This window comes from Molothrus aeneus, chromosome 12 (assembly GCF_037042795.1).
Source record: "Molothrus aeneus isolate 106 chromosome 12, BPBGC_Maene_1.0, whole genome shotgun sequence".
NCBI lineage: Eukaryota > Metazoa > Chordata > Aves > Passeriformes > Icteridae > Molothrus > Molothrus aeneus.
Genome location: NC_089657.1, coordinates 5004649 through 5023360, shown reverse-complemented (window position 1 = coordinate 5023360; position 18712 = coordinate 5004649). Strand labels below are relative to the sequence as shown.

Genomic DNA, 18712 nt, shown 5'->3' with positions numbered 1-18712 from the left:
AGGGAAGGCAGGCAGGGAAGGAGGCAGGGGAGGAAGGCAGGCAGGGAAGGAGGCAGGCAGGGAAGGAGGCAGGCAGGGAAGGAGGCAGGGAGGAAGGAGGCAGGGGAGGAAGGCAGGCAGGGAAGGAGGAGCCGCCGGGCCGGGGCGGAGGCGCAGCGCCGGGCGCGGGTCGGGCTCGGGCGGCTCGGCTCAGGTGGGGCCCGCAGCGAGGGCACCTGCCCGCGGGGAGCAGCGGCGGAGCAGCCGCGTCTTCCTTCTGCTGCCGGAAATTAAGCGCTGCCGGCCCGGGAGCGGCGAGCGCAGGATGCGGAGGAAAAGGGCCTTTTCCTGCCGCGGCCCGGCAGGAAGCGCAGGCTCCGGCACCCCATTGTTGCAGGCGTCCCCCCCAGGCCAGGCCGGCAGCAGCGGGGCCGGGGCCGGCCGCGGGCACGGGCAGAGGCTCAGCGGTGCCTCCCTGCTGTCCCTGACACGGCAGCGCCCCTGCCCGTGCCCGCACCCTCCTCCGGTGTGACCCAATTCCCGCAGTGGCGACAGCCGGGGGAGGCACAGGCGCCAACACTGAAGAGCTTTGAACCCTCCCGCACAGCCCAGACCTCCTCTCTCCTCGTTCCCAGGTGGGAAAGGAGGAACAAACGCTCAGCCCGAGCCGGAAACCTGCGAGAGAACGCGGCGCTGACCCCGCAGGGACACCGCTTATCTAAATAAAGGAAATAAGTCTGAATTCCACATTATCCACAACCCCATCGCTGCGGTGCATTTAGAAATAAACCAGCCCCTCGTACATAAATATCCACGGTACCGCAAGACTTCTACTGCCATCTGTACCTGTATTCCAACTATATCTGGTATCTTCTACCTTAAGTAATATTTTCCTTTCACAGTACTAGGTTCACATCCATCCACTCACCCTCGCCAGAATTATTTTTAAGTCTTTTCTCAAAGAGAACCAGAGCACACTGTTAGCGGAAAATTTTATTTTATGCTGACCCGTGCTTTATACAGTTTATACATATTTTACAACTAGAATCCAAGGGGTTTAATTTCACTGTGATAACCATTTCACCTTTTATTAAGGATCATTATAGCCCTTAGTAAAATGTAAGCACATAAATTACAACATGTAGCAGGAGAAAAAAAAAAAACAAAACCCTTCTTTCATGTGAATTTGCCATGGGATTTTGAACATCGGCTCCTGAGCTCCTAAAGGAAGTGAGTACCAGAGAAATCTACTCCTCATCCAAACCCACAGAGGCCTTTCCATCAGCAAGTCAGCTCCCTCCAAACACTACACTGAGTAACCTTTTAATAACATTTTTCATACTTGCTTATCCAGTGAAAATGAAAGCGAAATTAGTTGCTTTCAAAAGGATGTTCTAAAATAATAAACTTAGACAAAAGTGAGTACTACAATTCTACCCTAAAGCCTTTCATTTTGCACGTTACTCTCCTAGGCAATCTCAGTAAGAGCAATGAATTAAGTGTGCCAAGCAGACATTAATGTTTTTTCAAAACAAGCATACAGTTAGATCAAAGATGAGCAAACCAGGATATTTTAAAGTCTATGTTACCTTCCACCAGCCACTTTGTTTTCTAAGGCTTTGATGATTAAGACACAGAAGGCCATCTGATTTTCAGGTGATATTAAAGATTTCACTACAAGGGAATATATAATCCAAAAATAATCAATACAAATATTTACATCTACTTTAGTAAAATTTAAAAATCTAATACCTTTTGTGTTTTTACATCTAAAATAGTTAATGCTGATTGCATGTTAAAATTTCCCTTTTACCTAAGCTCTTGTAAACAAGATAGCCCAAGACATATTCAGAACTGTCAGTCTTTAAGGACTATAAAATAATTTATTTTTCTTTGCTGCATTTGTCTGCCAAGATAATTTAAAAAAAAGGTGAAAACCAGGAAGTTATTGATTCACTGTAGTAGACAAAACAGAATTTCTAATATTTGACCATCACAAAGAGTTGTTTTCTTAAGAAAAGGCTCAACTAACCCTTGTACATGATAATTCTAAATCAGTAAAATTCCAGCAAGTGTTTTAATAGGGACTGATTTTTGCTTAGGTTTGATTGGTCTGGGGTTTTCCAGAAACTTAAGAGTAACCAACCATGCTTTAATATGAAGGCAAAGTGTTAAATTCTGAGGTTTTTAGAAGGAAAATCGTACCACCATGGTTTCCAAAACTGAAATGAAGACAAGAGGGTAATTCCCTCCCACCTCCCAGTGGAAAAAAAAATAAATAAAAGGAAGGGAAAAAAGTATTTTTATTAAAGCAGTTAGAAGTTTCTATAACAGATGGGAAGTTACAACAAATTTAGGTGTTCTGGCTCTATGGTTTTAATGAAATCCTCACAGAATAACTGCCTGAATTTCAAATCAGACTGGGATTTTCCATGAACATTCCCTTGCTTGTGTAACTTCAGTGAGGAATAAATCCTGTTCTCCCAGTGAGGAATAAATCCTCAACACCCACAGTAAAATCATATTACCAAGAGGCATTTCTGCAGAAGCAACTCCTCATCCTTCACATCCTTTGTGTGTCAGGCCACCAAATACCCAAGCAGGGAAAGAGTTCCCAAATTACAACTGGTCTGGGAAAAAAAAAAAACCTCTCCCAACAGAGGCACTGGTGTGATAAGCAAAGAATTCCAACCGCCCAGTATTTCACATGAGTAGGTTCTGAGATGCAGCAAAATATTTGCTCTCTGGAATGCAGAGAGGAAGACACAGCTCCTTCTCAGCATTCCCAAGGGTCCAATTCAAACATTTCCTCTGACATTACCAAAAATGCAGCTCAGCTCCAAGTCATGTGAGTACTGTTTGACCAATACCTTGAATGGCATGAGAAATACTCTGCAGCCACTGGAGACTTCTCTATTATTAAGCCACAGTTCAGTGTTACAAGAAGTCTAACCCTTGCTACTTATATAAAAGGAACCATGAGATCTGCCACAATTTATTTTTAAAAAATCAGTTTCCTGCATTCTTCTGAACTGTTCTAGCTACTGTTAAAAATTAGCTACTAAATCTAGAACAGATATTTAACAGCTGAGATTTCTGGTGTTAAAAGTTGAACACATTTATCATTACAAGCAGAGCTGCTGTCTCCAGATTGCTCATGAGAACACAAGCAATATCCAAGATGAAGCTGTAATTTGAAGTCTCATCTGAGTCTCACACTCTGCTTTAGAGGACTTAGTGTTAAGTAGTCAGACTAATCTGATTTGTCTAAGAATAATCACCCTGACATGTTCAGATGTTGTAAGCAAATTAAAGATTTTCCTGTCATAAAAATATCCACCAGGTATGCTTCAGACAGCAAATCCCTACTACTTAGTTATTAAAAATTACCTGATAAGATTTTAGAAAAACTCATTTGAACACTTGAGACAGACTTCTAAAGTGATTTTCACAGGTTTACAAAGATTATGAATCAAGGGCTGCTTTAGTACTACTCATGCCTTCCAGTGCTGTCTCCCAAGGTAACAACCATAAATTCTGCTGCTTAAGTAAGATGGCCCACCATTTAACAAAAACTTAAATAAAGGGATGACTGAAGAAAAAAAATTAAATATTGCACAAATAATTTAACTGCAGACAGAACAGGACACTTAAAGCATTGATTCTTCTGTCAACATCTGAACTCTATTATATAGTCACATTTTCTATAATACAGGATTTTTTTACAAGACATTTAAATTCAGCATTTACATAAACAGTTATCTTTACAGTCTGTCACCATACAATGCTAACAGTTCCACGAGGAATTAATTTTGTCTTTGTTTTAAAAGTTCATCTATCTGAGTCTTGTACATGTTTTTCACATCTTCCAGATCCAGTCGGAGCTCCTCAGCCTCCTCTGCCTTCTCCCCATACATCTGGAGAATGGTGTTGTACCTCTGATCCAAATCCTGCAAGGATTTTAACACAGTGTTATCTCACTGGTTCTCATTCTCAGCTTCAAACAAGCTGCTGCTGGACAGTGTTTTACACTGCCAGGGGAAATGAGGGCAGCACCACCTCATCAAAGTGTAACCACAGTGAAGCACTCAGTAAACTTCAAAAGTACTTTGTGCTTTGAATACAGCTGGATTTATATTCTAGATGTTAAAGGAAGATAATCCAAAGATCATAAAAAGAATTAGTGCTGGCTTCAGAGGACCCTGAAGCACCCTGACGTTCAGTTGCTTAAGTATTAAAAACAGAAAACTGCACTGTTTTATTACAAGAATGACCAGTTTGGGAAATGAGAGAACTGAACATTCTGTATTCAAATATTATTCCAAAACTTTTCAAATATTTAAAGTCTTAAACATTAGGATCCAATTGTTTATCCTATTTCTATGTATGTATCTCCACTGGACATATATTCATATATTTCCATTTCTGTTCATGTATCTCTATATTCAGCTTCTGCATCAACCTCATAAGCCCATGCTCTTTATCAAAACTTTTCCTCTGCTAAAAAATCCAGTTCCAGACAAGTTCCTAAAGGACAGAAACAAAAATGGTCTCTCCCTGGTTTAGCACAGCATATGTTTCCAACAACTGTGTTTTGAAGTGACTCCCTAACCATGGAGTGGGCACTTTTAGATTCTACTATATATAAAAATAAAAAAAAAAAAAAACTACCAAAACCAGGCTCTTCAGTCACTTATGCTTAGAGACAGATTTGAATATATTCCTAAACTGACAGGTCTACTCCTAAAGAAATACAATTATCTACATTTTACTATGGATTTACACCAGAAATGCAGTTACCTTTAACTGTGTGCGTAATTTGGGTATTTCCTTCACTTTTTCTTCAAGTTCATCATTTTGATTTGTTAATTTAACCAGCTCTTCTGCCATTATTGATCGAGTTTTCTCCAGGTTTCCAATTTCCAGCTAGGGTAAACACACATAACAAGGAGGAGAAGGAAAAAATTCACTGTATTTATAAAACACCATATCAAAATACACAGTAATTAAGGTTTATTCTTAAGCAGACTGTGAAACAGCACATCTCAGATCCACTCTCACTTTCTCCTCAATTCTCAGTGTCCTGGATATTTTACTTTTCAGACAGATAGGTTTGCTGGATAGGTCCTTGCCAAAACAAAAAAGGAATCGACAAATCCTTCTTGTGCTCATCCCTATACAGCTGTGCTGGTTCACAGAATTCTTGTAACACACATCAAACTTTCTGAAAAGATACCTGTAGATGTGAAATCTCCCCTTCTCTTAGTTTTAGCTGTGACTGAAGGTTTTCAATTACACTTGAACCTGATCCCATCCTTATTGCATCATAGAGATTGCTGCCACTGGTAGTTATTGGTCCAAACGAGTGATCATGAGGATCATCCTACAAACAGAAGGTTAGAGAAGCTGAAAATTAGACAAAAACATGGCCATTTTGGAATCTTCCCTCTCCTAAATATGGCATAACTTAAGATTTAAAATACACTGTGCTAGGCAAGCATTTCAATGCTTAAAGCTTGTTTTCAAGGGCTGTGCCCTAAACCAGGAGTGCAAGTAAAAATAAATCAATCGTATGTTTTACAGTCACAGACATTTTGTAAGCAGATTTCAGGTGTTTCTGCTGATGTCTAACATCTTAGACAAGGATGTTACCTTGTCTAAGGCCAATTCACTCTTGAAGAGTCATTTTCTATGTCACTACAAGTTCTTGAGGAGGAAAGTAAGTGGTCTGTCAAGAAGAAAAAAGCCATTATAGGTGATCTATCCTACCTGTGAGAGGAAAGAGGTCTGAAGACCTGCCATGTCCACCCCACTTATGGAACTGGAGCGGGACATTGATGGTGTACTTGATACAGTCTCAACTGTGAATGACTTTCGGTCCTTAAAAACAAACAAAGACATCCAAAATCACCAGTTGGAAAAGGAAAAAAACACTCACAACATGCTAAAAGAGATTCTATAAATAGCCTCCCTTTTCTCACCAACAACTATAGAACACTGTGTGATAGATTTTCTACTTGCCCCTCACCTAAGACATATGAAAGTTCAATAGCAAAGAATTTCTGTGCTGTAACACAGCCTATCCTCAAGATCTTGGACCTTTCAGGAAATGAAGACAGAAGCTGCAAATTCCACCAAAAAACGGTTCTCTTTCAAGTAGCCAAGAGAGACTCAGAGGAAGTTTTGTACATCCAAGTGTATCACAGAAAGAACATCTCACACCCAGAAGAACATCTCTTAGAATTAATGTAAAGGCCTTTTTCTTCTTTTTAAATCAAGTGTATAGATTAAATTCCAGGATTTTCACATGCTAATAATTTACTGATACCTCTTCAAAACAGACTGGCCCCTTTTTCCAGGAAGCATCTACTAGCATGCTAACCTCTGAAGGAGAAAGCACTTAGATTTTAGGACTGGAGACAGTAACAAACAAACAACAGAAATAGTTTTACTGAATACTAACTGCTAATTAGTGGTAATGAATGTAATGACTATTGAGGATTGCTCTGTGACTTGTGACTTCAGCTGGAAAGCATGTGGAACATTACACACTGAAACAAAACAGGCATTCAGTGGAAGCAATGCTGGTAGTCTGAGCAGAGGAAACAAGTAGCTTCAGAAGAAAAAGGATCCAAGAGTGCTCAAAGAACACAGAGGACTGAGACAACAGTCCATATTTTACCTCTTCTCAGGTTAAATAGACTATTACTCAAAACTTATTTCAGTGAGTCTTACACAACACCTATTTCACTGGAAAGATCCTGCCAGGCACTAAAAGTTTCAGGTATAGATGTCTCCTAAAATAAAGACAATATCAGTAAGACTTATAAATGTTGGGTTTTGGCACCTTCTCCTTTGCTGCTTCTTGGACAAGAACAGCCTTCTTCCTCTCCTGTTCAACCTTCATCTTCTCCATTTCTAACTGAGTAGCCAGCAGTGCCTGCAAAGAGAAATAAAAACTGTTCATCTCCTGCTAGCTCAGATTTCAAGCATAACAGAGATCAAAGCTGAACTAGGCAATACCTTTTCTTTCTTTGCATCTTCCAAGGTTTTTGCATACTCATCTTTGAGCCCTTCTAGCTCAACCTCATACCTACACAGAGGAAGGAAAGAGGTAAAGTTAATGAATAAGTATTCTCCATTCTATTCCCTGTAGATTCAGATGCTTTAAAAACTAACACAGCTGTAAGGCTACAAATTGTTATGAATGTAACACTCTTTAATCTTTAGAATGAAACAAAGTATCCTCAAATATTCTTGTAACGTTGTGCCAACACGTTGCACAGTCATATCAACACTCCATTTCACTACATTAAAAAGAAATGCTGTTAACCAAAAATGAACTCACCTGCTGTTCTCATTTTCCATTTTCTTCAATTTGTTTCTCTCCACTTCCAGTTGAGCCTGAAGACGGGTATTTTCTTGCCTTAAAAGACTATTTTGAGATTCAGAAGAAGACATCTGAATTTTATTAGCAAGAAGCTCCTCTGTAGCAGCTCGTTCTCTCTCAGCAGCTGCAGCTAGAAGAGTTTGAGACTCCCCTAACAGTAAGAAAAAACATGGAATTTAACCTTTTCTGATCAAATATCTAAAATATCAGCCACTTACTTATATATCAAAAATGAATTTGAGATTTTTTTTTATATGCAACTAACCTTTCTTAAAAAATACATCTTGTTTTCTTTTGTAAAGGAAATTAAATCTTTTCCACACACAGAGGATCAAAGCAATGCAGAATGAACAGATTTCAGACTCTTTTAGAATGCAAGATACAACTACAGATTGCTTCCAGAAAGGAAACAATTTCTTTGGGTCCACCTTTGGGCTTTTAATGTATTTTTCATTTAAAACAATAAGTTACTACTGTATCAAATAACAAATGTATCATCACCTATGCAGGTAAGTGATATGTATCATCATACAATATATGTACATATATTGATACTATAATACAATATAATATCATCATAATATGATGATACATATATTGTATCATCACCTGGTCAGGTAAGTGATTCCAAACTTTACAATCTGGAATCTCAGCATCAGGCTGGAATACTTTCAGTGTCTCTATGCCCTTAGGTGCTGTGAGGACATGTACACCTTACCATCTCATGTTACAGAGTGTTTTACAGTGGATTACCTGTCCAAGAACCTTGGCATAACCCCCCCAGACCATTTCCTTACAGGAAAGCATTTGGTGCTCCTCTCTCCTGATCCACCATCTACATTTTGGGCAAGTGTTCATTAAACCCTTTACATTTACCTTCCCACATCTCACATCTTCACCTGGAGCCTCCCATCTTACCCAGCCTGTCAGAAAGGTTCTTCTCCAGTTTCTCCCAAGCAGAGGTCTGTGCTCCCAGCGTGGCCTGCAGGTTCTCGATCTGCCTCAGCAGGGGCCGTGTAGCAGAGGTTACACTTTGGCTCAGCTCTTGGTTCCTGCTCTCTGCTTCTTGGAGTCTCTGAAATCACAAATCAAATAGAACTGAAATCATATGATGGGTTCAAAGATTCATTCATAGAGTTCATCTAAATAAATAGCAGCTGCTTTACATTCTAAGATTACTGCTTTACAATCTAACGTTCATGTGCTTCAAACTCAAAGTAAAGTGTGAAATTCCAGGAGAGACGTTAAACATTTTTAGATACAGAGCAAGGGCCCAGAAATTCCAGAGTTCTGGGCATCATTTGAAACATTTTGGCTACAATCTATACTCTGGCCCTTAAGAACAATAAAAATATTCTTAAGAAGCAGATAAAGAGTCATCCATAGTGCATTTGCCAACAATTTTACACAACTATCACAGAATTGATGCCTGTATTTTGTCTCGTATTAAAAAAGGAGAACATTCTATTTAAGAGGCATCATAAAAAACTAAGGCATTTTTTCCATTATGAGATTTAAAAAACATTAATATTTTATTGCTCCTCTGTAATAGGACAACCACTGCAGGTAACAAGGAAAATAAAGCCTCTCTTTCAGGCTGCTCATGTCATGGTAGCGTTTTATTTTTGGGTTTTTAGAAGTCCTCCTTGCAGATGCCAGTGGGCATCATCTGTTTGTCCCAGTACCTGTTGTAGTTCACCAATTTCCTGCCGTAAATAATCTTCTTTTCTTGCTGCCTGCTGCTCTGCACGTTGCAGTGCCAGCCTCAGGTCTGCCACCTAAATAAACAAGAAATTGTTGCTAAACTCTTGCCAAAAGTTATATCATCACCTATTCCTTGCCACAGTCCCACACCATTTTCAAACAGTGATGTTTGTTTACAAGTAAAGGCTTCATTTTTGCATGCACACAAATAGATAAGTCAGTGTAACTATCACTAAAAATTCTAACAGGTAAGATAACCACAAACTTAACATAGAGGCTGCCAAAGCAATTTCATCTAGACAAGTAAAATTGTAAAGTAAAATTGTAAGTATTTCTAAATAAAATTAGTATTTTAAAGGTTAGCACAACCAACCCATTAATATGGAACAAGTTCCACAGGGAAGAAATCCTCTGGGTGTTTGCTAAGTACACAAAAACAAGCTCCACCTGGTCCATTCCATCAGGTGTACACAGCAGCTCAGTGCAGTCACCTGATGAATTACAGAGTTTATTACTGAACTGCAGACCCACCTGGATTGCCAAAGCTTCCTGCTGCTGCCGAGCCTCCTCCTGGGCCTTTTCCAGTGCTAACCCAAGCTCTTCCTTGGCCTTCATCTCCCGACTCAGTGCTGCTTCCTGAGCCTCACTGTCCTTCGTAGCATTAGCTTTATGAAGATCTGCAAGTTCCCTGAGGAGAAAGAACCAAAGAAATAAATAAACCTCAGTACATTTAAATGCCAACAGCAACTTGGAAAGTAACTTTGTTACATTTAAATGTTTCACAAGCATTGCACAAGAAAAAGCCACAATCTGAAGGTGTGATTGCTTTGCTTACTTGTAGGCACTGTCGAGTGCTGCCTGCACACTCCTGTTCCTTTCTTCAAGCTCCTCCACTTCTGCCTGAAGTTTAGTAAGGTCCTTTTCTTGTCTCTCCACAACACTGTTCAGTTGTTTAATGCTGTCTCGATGCTGCTTCTCAAGGTCTTCCTTGCCATCAAGAACCTGTCAGTGCACACAAGAAACATGAAACAAACCCCAGGACGTGGGGCAGACAACACTGCCTGAGGACAGTGACAACAGTGCCAACGAGTTTGGGATAAAGAGGCTAAACCCGACTAACACCTGGCAGAAAGAGAAAGGTTTTATTTGCTTCCCTGCCTTGCCCAGAGGAGGGAGCTGCTCTTCACCACAGCTTCACACAACTCCACATCCTGGGTCTGAAATTCATCAGGTCTTGACTCAATCACTAACTGTCCCAGTTTTGGTGGTACAGGTTTTCCAGCTCACATGGTAACAGCAGTGCAAGTGCAAACAAGCAGCTGAGAAGATCCCTCACTGCAGTTTTACAAGGAATACACACATAAATCACAGCTCAGTGGTCCAATAATGTGAAATGGTGAGACCCTGGCACTGGGTGCCTAGAGAAACTGTGATTACCCCATCCCTGGAAGTGTCCAAGGCCAGGCTGGATGGGGCCTGGAGCAGCCTGGGATAGTGCAAGGTCTCCCTGCCCACACCAGGGGATAAAACTGGATGGGCTTAAGGGTCCCCTCCAACCCAAACCATTCTGGGATTCTATGAAATAGAGAAGTCTCCGGAAAATAAAAAAATGTCAATTTATCAAGAGCCCTCCCAAAACGCAATTTTGCAGCTAATATTAAAAAGTTGGAAAAAAAAAAATCAACAAATATCTCACCTGTTTTAAATGCTGCAACTCCTCTTCCAAGTCCTTAATCTTTTTGTTCTGTTTTGTGTTAATATTTTCTCTCTCTTTCTCTTTGGCTCTTAATTTCTTAATAATGTTGGAATTCTGCAGCTGCTGTTTGGAAAGCTTTTCTCCTGTGAAGAAATTGAACATGAAGCCAGTGCATACTGGTGATAAGCTATGGATTCTCCCTGTTCACACCAGCCTTGCTCTTTAGTCCCATGAAAATAATACTCCAGTAAATATGGAAATATTTATTCTTACAATTTTTCATGCAAGTTCTTAAGTTTAAATCTATCTTATCCCGACGTACCCTTGCTACACTGAGCTACAGTGAGAGAGGATAGGAGGTAAAAGGCTTTGAAAATGAAGCAAGAGAGCTCATCATGTCAGAAAAAAAATTATCTTCTTATTGAATATCTATCTTTCAATTCCAAAACTAATAATTATTAAAGGGGACACTGTAGAAATGCCATGAACAATGCCCTCATTAGATTTCTTCTGAATGGAACATGGAATGTTGTTCTGTACATGTTGGTTTTTTCTCTCAGCACCTGTTACTGTATCTTGCAGGAATCACCTCTCCAGGCACCTGTACCTGCCTGACCCCTCCTGTTACACTTTGCTACTCACTAAATGCTTCAAACATTCAGAAACATCCAATATGCTTCTAATTTAGCACTTTTTCCCCACACAAAGAAGGCTTGCATGCAAGGCCACCACATTTCAAACTATTCCACACACTTTTACTACAAAACAAAAGTTAATTCTCACCTTCCTCCATTAAGCCTTTGATTTGCTCTTCTTTTTCTTTCAATAATTCAGCAGTTTCATTGGTATTAAGTCTAGTAGCCAATTCCTCTTTAACAGTCTTTACTTCCTAAATAATAGGATAAAATACTTAAGATTGTTTATCAAAATACACGGAGAGAAAAACAGAGTGAGTTACTCTGATCACCTTTTTCTTCTGCCCTTCCTCTCACAAAACTTTGCTTGGAAAACAATTTAGGTTGGAAGGGAACTCTGGAGATTATCTGATCAAAACAGATTTCTCAGAGCCTTATTGCATCAAGTTTTAAAAACCTCCAAGGACTGAAACTCTGTAAATCCTCTGTACAATCTGTTCTAACTTCCCTATCAATTCAATTTGCTTGAAACTTTTGCAACAGAGAAAAAACAACCTGTCCTATTCACACGTAGCTACTGAATAATTTTTCTAATTCAACTCACTGCTGTGTCAACACAGTGACAAACAGCTGAAAAATATTTGTTTTTCAGTCAGATTTGAGTTTCCTTTCTGCATTAAGCTAGAGAAATGAAATGCTGTGACACCAGGTCAAGAACATTTAAACCCCATAAACTTTGCTGCTGTAGATTTCTTTGCTTGTTCCAAATCAATCTGCAGTCAGCCCTTAATTTTCCTCCCAGCTAATCCTCTAAAGAAGCCATTCCCATTCTTCAGCCCTTCCTCACATCCCCAGGCCGTTCTCCCTCACCAATGCAAATACTTATTTGGTACAAGGTGAATGAGAGCACACATTAAATCTCTTTTTTCCCAATTAAATGAGTTCCCCAAGCTGGTTCACAGCATGGATGCAAGAACAAAAGATTTGAACACCAAGCAGCCTGGATGGTTGGAAGCAGCTCATGCTTTTCCCTTGGTTAATATTAATTGTTTTTCCTCAAGAAATTCAATTGTGTCATAAACTAATAAATATTAATTTAATAAAAAAAGCCAAATCACCTTTTTAGCTGCATCTCTCTCTTTGCAGGCTACTTGGAGCTTCTTCTCAGCATCTGCAATTCTCTGAGCAAACTCCTCTTTAAGAGATGAAAGGCTGCTGCTCTCTTCTTTCATTCTAAACATTTCACTGCATTTAAAATGAACATTTCAGAACAGTTGCATGGACATGTGACACTCCAAACAGTTTGCAACAAGTTGTCTTAAATGCTTTTCAGAAGTATTTTACTTTTATTACACATGATAAGCTAAAGTCAAAAAACCTGACATCTGTATCAGAAGTCCTAATCAAAGATCTTTATCAATTCAGTAGTTCACCCATGAAAACAGAACTAAGTGCTTGATTTATCTTAAATGTTTTGCTCCTTGAAAAAGTCCTTTTTAGTTAACCATAATCTGTATCATTTAAAGGGTAAATTATTTCATCTATTTTTTAAGTTAGGATCAATTTAGTCATTAAACAACAGCATCATACATCTGTAAATTTTAAAACTCAATATTTGATCAGTGAGCTGGTAAATACAACTTTCCAAATACAACTTTTAACTTTAACCAAATTAAATAATAATTTCAGGTTTTCCCCTACAACCAGCTCTTCTTCCATAGTATCTCTGCCTACATTTTAGTCAACAAATTACTCAGTAAATCAGGTTCATCCCTCTGTATCAGCAAAGTCAGTCTCTCTTAATAGCTGAATCTTGTCCTATAATAAAGATCTTTACTAGTAACCAAGACTGATTCTCCACATTTGTCATTCCTACTGAAAACTCTTTCTCCAGCCCCCCCTCAAAAGAGATTTTAGCTCCAAAAAATAATGTCTTTTAAAAAACCTTATCACAGCACATGCCATCACTGTTGCCACCTTTCCCAAAGAGTGCACATCCCCTGGAACCTTTGTTCCAGTCACAAAGCTCCTTGTTTGATCTATTATCTAAGATTTTACTACAGCAAAGTCACAGTTCCAGCACTGAGTGTATTTTCATACTTACTCTTTGAGGTTATCATAAGCTTCTTCCAAGCGAGCCCTCTCTTTACTAGTGCTCAATAACTGTATTTCCCTCTTCTCCAGCTTCTCAGTTAATGCATCAATCATCTGGACAAGGTTTTATAGATACAGATCAGATTAATGGGACAATTAAAACACAAGATGGGCAGGCTTTCCCTTCTCCCCCCTCCTATTCCCTCACAAGACTATTTAAAATTGAAGTGGTCAATGTTTCAGGAATTTGGGGCAGAAGCCAGTGAGGATTATCATGTTTCTGCCACACACCTGAACATAAAGATAACTGTTTACTACAGCTGTAGAAATCCTAATAAATCAGCACATGGAGCTCAAGTAAGTTCCTGAAAAAAATCATCAATTGTGATACAGTTTAATTATACATGAAGTTTCTAACTAGAGCTGCTAGTCTGTAAAACTCTGGCTTACATTAAGCATTAGGACTCCTAAGGTTCTTTACAGAATAATTTCCATAGGAAAGTCTCTTCTGTGAAACATTAGCACAAAGCAGCCGAACAGCCTCAGATGAGGGAGGCAAACTTTCACTCAGGGTCTAAAGCTCTTAGCTCACATCCTCAAAATAATTTCTTAATATCAAGTTTTGGAAAGTTGAACACAGGTAACAAAAGTACAAGAAAATATACAAATGTAAACACTAAAATAACACATTTGACTTATTAGGCTTCCTGTTTGCCACCCTTACAATTCCCAACAATGACCACCAGGTGGGTCAGGTGAAACCCACAAGTATCTGATCAGAAATGTTACCAGTACTGTTCCACTGCAGGATATCAGGGACAGTTTTCTACAGGGTCAGATAGTTCAGCATCAATTAATTCATTCAAATAAGCTGATCTAAGAGATATAGGACAATGTAAGGAACTGTCAGGAGTCTCATTTGCAATTAAAAGGTGTGTTTGCAATACATGTTTTATTTACCTTTTTAAGCTCTTGCTTTTCAGTGTCCTCTTCTACCAGTTGTTCCCCAGCATCCTGCTGGGGCTCAGCCTCCTCCTTCACCACCTGTTCTTCAACAGTTTGCACAGCAGCAACCAAAACAACATCTGGCTGCTCAGAATTAACAGGAGTTGCACTTCTCCCACTCTCTTCCATCTCAGCTTCCTCAGCATGGAGCACAGGAGCATCATTCAAGTTTTCAGATTTATTTTTCAGGGCGTCAACCGTTTCTGTCTTTGGCACGGAAGGACTGACAGCAACAGACGCTGAAGCAGAAGCCCTGCCTGATAACTCATCATCTGAATTTATTTCACTGACACTCCTGCTGTCCAAGGACTGCACACTGAATGAATCAATTCTTTCAAAAGCATCCGAGGAGCCACAGCTCTCAGTCATTTTCTGGAAGTCATCTAAGCGATTGTAATCCGCACAGGCAGACGTGGACAGGAGCTGGAACGACGTCTGCATGAGGTGAAGGCTGGATTTGGAATCTGCAGCTTCTTGTCTGGAACTTACTGAGCTCTCACTTATCACACTTTCGTGGTCCAGAACTTCAATATCACTGGTTGTGGAAGTGCCTGAGGAGAAGGTGCTGATGGGAGGTGATGGGGTATTGCTTTGTCTGTCCTCAGTCTTTCTCTCCTTCCCTTCCAAACCCAGGTCTTTCGTGCCTGCTCCAAGGGGCTGGGAAGTGCCCTCGGGTGCACCTCCTGCTCCATCTCCTCCTACACTGGATTTTTCAGTAGGAGAATCTTCAGGTTCTTCAAAATTTAGAGCAGACACCTTTTTGTCAGTAACTTCATTTGTGCTTGCTTCATGCTGCCCATCAGATTTAAGCACAGCATTCTCTTCTAATTTCTCCTTGGGAATATCAAGGCTTTTCAAGTCCAGGACAGCTCCGGAGGAATCCTCGACCTCTGTCTCTGCTGTCACTGGCCCTTCCAGCTGACTGGAGTGCTGAGACTCCTTTAAAGAGCTTTTCACCTCCTCTTTGGGTCGCTGGGATTTGGCTGGAGGTTTGGACACCACTGGGTTTTTCTGTATACTCTGAACATCTGTTGGGGAGAGAAAGGCACTGAAGAAGTTTTCAGATTCATCCACAACCGTCCTCCTGACGGGCTTTGTGATGGCTACGGGCGATACTGGCTGATTCTGGGGTTCTGTAGTTGAGTTCAAGCCCCAGGAAGATGTGTCCCATCCTCCACTTATGAGAGAATTTGTTCCTAAAAAGAAAAGGAAAAAAGGGAGATAGGCAAAAAAAACCCCCAACACTTTGAAGGCTACAAGCAAAAGCAAATGTGGCCTCCTGCTTCCCTACAGTGAAAGGAGTCCAGGCAAAACAACATGAAAAGCTGTAGTTAGGAGAATTATACTGATTTAAAAAGGAGAAAAAAATTACAAGGTCTTAAAAGTTACCTGCAAGCAGCACATAAACACTTCACACACCATTACAGAAAACAGAGGGGAAAAGCTTTAAGTATTTGCAGAATTGACACTGTATGAAGGGCTCTTGCCCTTCAGTTTCTGACAAGACTTCATTTTTCCTCATACATCAGCATGGAGCTGACAATAAAAATCAGTAGCTGTCCAGCTGAGAATTTGTCTCTTCTGTAGAGAAATACTGAACTGTTCAGTTCTGAAGCTGCCCTAAAACAACATCAACAATTCCAATTATTGTATTTCTTGCAGCTTTTCCAGGACTTGTCAACAGCAAGAACAAGAATTTCAGCATCAAATTTCAGTAGCATCTGAAGTAAGAAAGAGAAGCCAAAAAACAGTATTCAATTTTGTACCTACAAACATAATCTGGGTAACATAACTATTTCATAACATAACTATTTTAAGTTATTTCATAACTTAAAAACAAACTCACTGTTTACAGCAGCATCTAGTAAAAATGCTGAGTTACAATATTTTAAGCTGGCTTCTACTTTCAGAACAGTTGATAGCTGTTGGCCTCAAATCTCAAATCCAGATAATTACTATTTTCGTTGCCCAAAATACTACAAACATGTGATTTATTACTACAAGCATCTCACTTATTGCTACCTTGTCCATGATTCAACAGCTTCAGAAAAACTTCTGAGTTAACTGTAACATTCAGAACATATTTTGACATCTCTTAAAAACAAGGCTTTCCCTGAAAACCAGATGCAGGCTGATCTTTGTGCTCTTCTTATGAATTACAGAACTACCATAAATACTAAGATACAAATAAAATTTTAAAAATTTTGACAAGTCTAAAGCTTTGAGAAATTAAGCATGACAGAGTTTTCTATAAATGATTTCTGCATTTTAAGGTGACACCTGACTACTTACATGACTGCCAAGCCCTCAAAGGGACAAAGACATCCCAAACTGACCTTTGCTGAGCAACCAACCTGGAAAACATTTTCAGTCGCTACAGCTGTCAGTTTTCAGAAATCTCACTCTGCTGTGACTTCACCTGGAAATAACCTCCTCCTCCTCCAAATACACATAGTTTTTCTAGACGTAGTTGTAGAAATGACACTAATTCCAGATGACTTCATTTCCCATATGTTTATTATTATTTTATTGTTATATTGTTATTATTATTCGTTATTATTGTTGTTATTATTATTGTTGTTATCTTTAAGGTATTATTTAGGGGGAGTTTCTAACACGAGGGCTCCTTTTTGGTCTTCCCTTCCAAAGAGCAGCTTAGGGCTGACCATTCCTTCAGGCTCTCCATTAGCATATGCACAAGGGAGACACTTCCTCATAGCCATGACAACTTTTCCACCAGCACATTCCTTTCGACAGATGTTGGAGGATTATGAACTGGGAGCCACGAAAAGTGGAAATTTCATTTGGTTCACATGGACCAGACTTTCGGCTTCTACTCTGCCCCTCCTGTTGCAGAGAGTGAATCCATGCAAGCCTCTGAAAAGAGCATGATTTCCCCTTTTATATTACTGAGTTTTTATTAGCTCCTCAGCAAAACAAATCTAAATAAATAACGCCTCGAGAAGCAGGGATATGAAGCTCAGTGCTACCTATGCGATAAAAGCAGGACACTGGTGACACCAGCCAGGCTCTGAACTGAACCTGCCCCGGCTTCGTGTCGGTGTCCCCCGGCACGGGAGGGAGCGGAACGTGGATTATTGAACCAGAGGGGGCTCTGAATTATAAAACCCGGGGCGGCTTTGGGCGGGGGGCCGGTTAAACCTCCCTAGGATAAGGGGGAGACAGCGGAGGAGGCGGGCGAGGCTCAGGGCCGCGAGGCTCGGGACGGCGGCCGGGTGAGCCCTTACCGTCACCGTAGTCGGGGATGACGGCGTCGGGCCAGGGGGTCTCCTCGGCCTGGATGTCCAGCACCCGGTCGATGGACTTCTGCGCCTGCGACAGCGCCTGCTTGGCGAAGCTGGACAGCTGCGAGGCGTTGAACCAGCTCATCCTCGGCGGCTCCGCAGCGCCCGTTCCCCGCGGCTGCCCCCGCTGCCGGCGGGGCCGGCGGGCTGGGCCGAGCCGGGCCGGGCGCGGCGCTGAGGGAGCGGAGCGGAGCGGAGCGGAGCGAGGGCCCCGCGCAGGCGCCGCCGGATCCACGTCGCACCCGGGCCCGGCGCAGCCGCGTCCGGCCCGGCACGTCCGGGAGGCGGGGCCGGGGCACCGCGCCCGCCCTCACAGCGCCTGCGGAGCTTCAGCCCAGGGCCTGAGGGGACTTACAGACCGCCCGGTTCCAGTGCCTGCCGTGGGCAGACACCTCCCGCTCCAAACCCCAACTGACCCGGCCTGGAGCACTTCCAGGGGTGGGGCAGCCGCAGCCTCTCTGGGCAACCTGTGCCAGCCCCTCTCAACCCTCACAGGAAATAATTTCTTCTGAGTATCTAGCCTAAATTTCCCTTTTTTCAATTTGTACCCATTACTCCTTGTCCTATTTCCCCTCGCTCAGTTTGAATCCGTTACTCCTTGTCCTATTTCCCCTTGTTCAGTTTGTACCCATTACTCCTTGTCATATCCCCCCATTTCCCCTCGTTCAATTTGTACCCATTTCTCCCTGTCCTATCCCCCTATTTCCCCTCTTTCCATTTGTGCCCACTACTCCTGGTCCTATTCCCCCTAGTTCAATTTGTACCCATTAATTCTCGTCCTTTTAAGCTATGCAGTTCATAGTTAAAAAACTGTGAACTTCAAACGCAGCTAACACATCAGACTAGAATTCACTGGCACTCCTTAAGTCTCTGACTAAAGTAGCCAAATGATGCTCCAGATTTT

At 41.1% G+C, this 18712-nt stretch overlaps 1 protein-coding gene across 1 annotated transcript; it reads right to left on the bottom strand.

Annotated features, from left to right (window-relative positions):
* Nucleotides 1-954: 954 nt before the first annotated feature.
* Nucleotides 955-17908, bottom strand: TMF1 (TATA element modulatory factor 1). Its single transcript, XM_066558001.1, has 17 exons — nucleotides 17752-17908; nucleotides 14459-15699; nucleotides 13509-13612; nucleotides 12523-12649; nucleotides 11553-11658; nucleotides 10770-10912; nucleotides 9909-10075; nucleotides 9605-9761; nucleotides 9055-9147; nucleotides 8288-8444; nucleotides 7328-7520; nucleotides 7003-7072; nucleotides 6827-6919; nucleotides 5749-5859; nucleotides 5216-5362; nucleotides 4780-4905; nucleotides 955-3929 (listed from the first exon to the last, which is right to left on the bottom strand). The coding sequence occupies exons 1-17, from the start codon at nucleotides 17891-17893 to the stop codon at nucleotides 3786-3788; spliced, it is 3321 nt and encodes a 1106-aa protein (XP_066414098.1). The 5' UTR covers nucleotides 17894-17908; the 3' UTR covers nucleotides 955-3785.
* Between the last annotated feature and the right edge of the window lie 804 nt (nucleotides 17909-18712).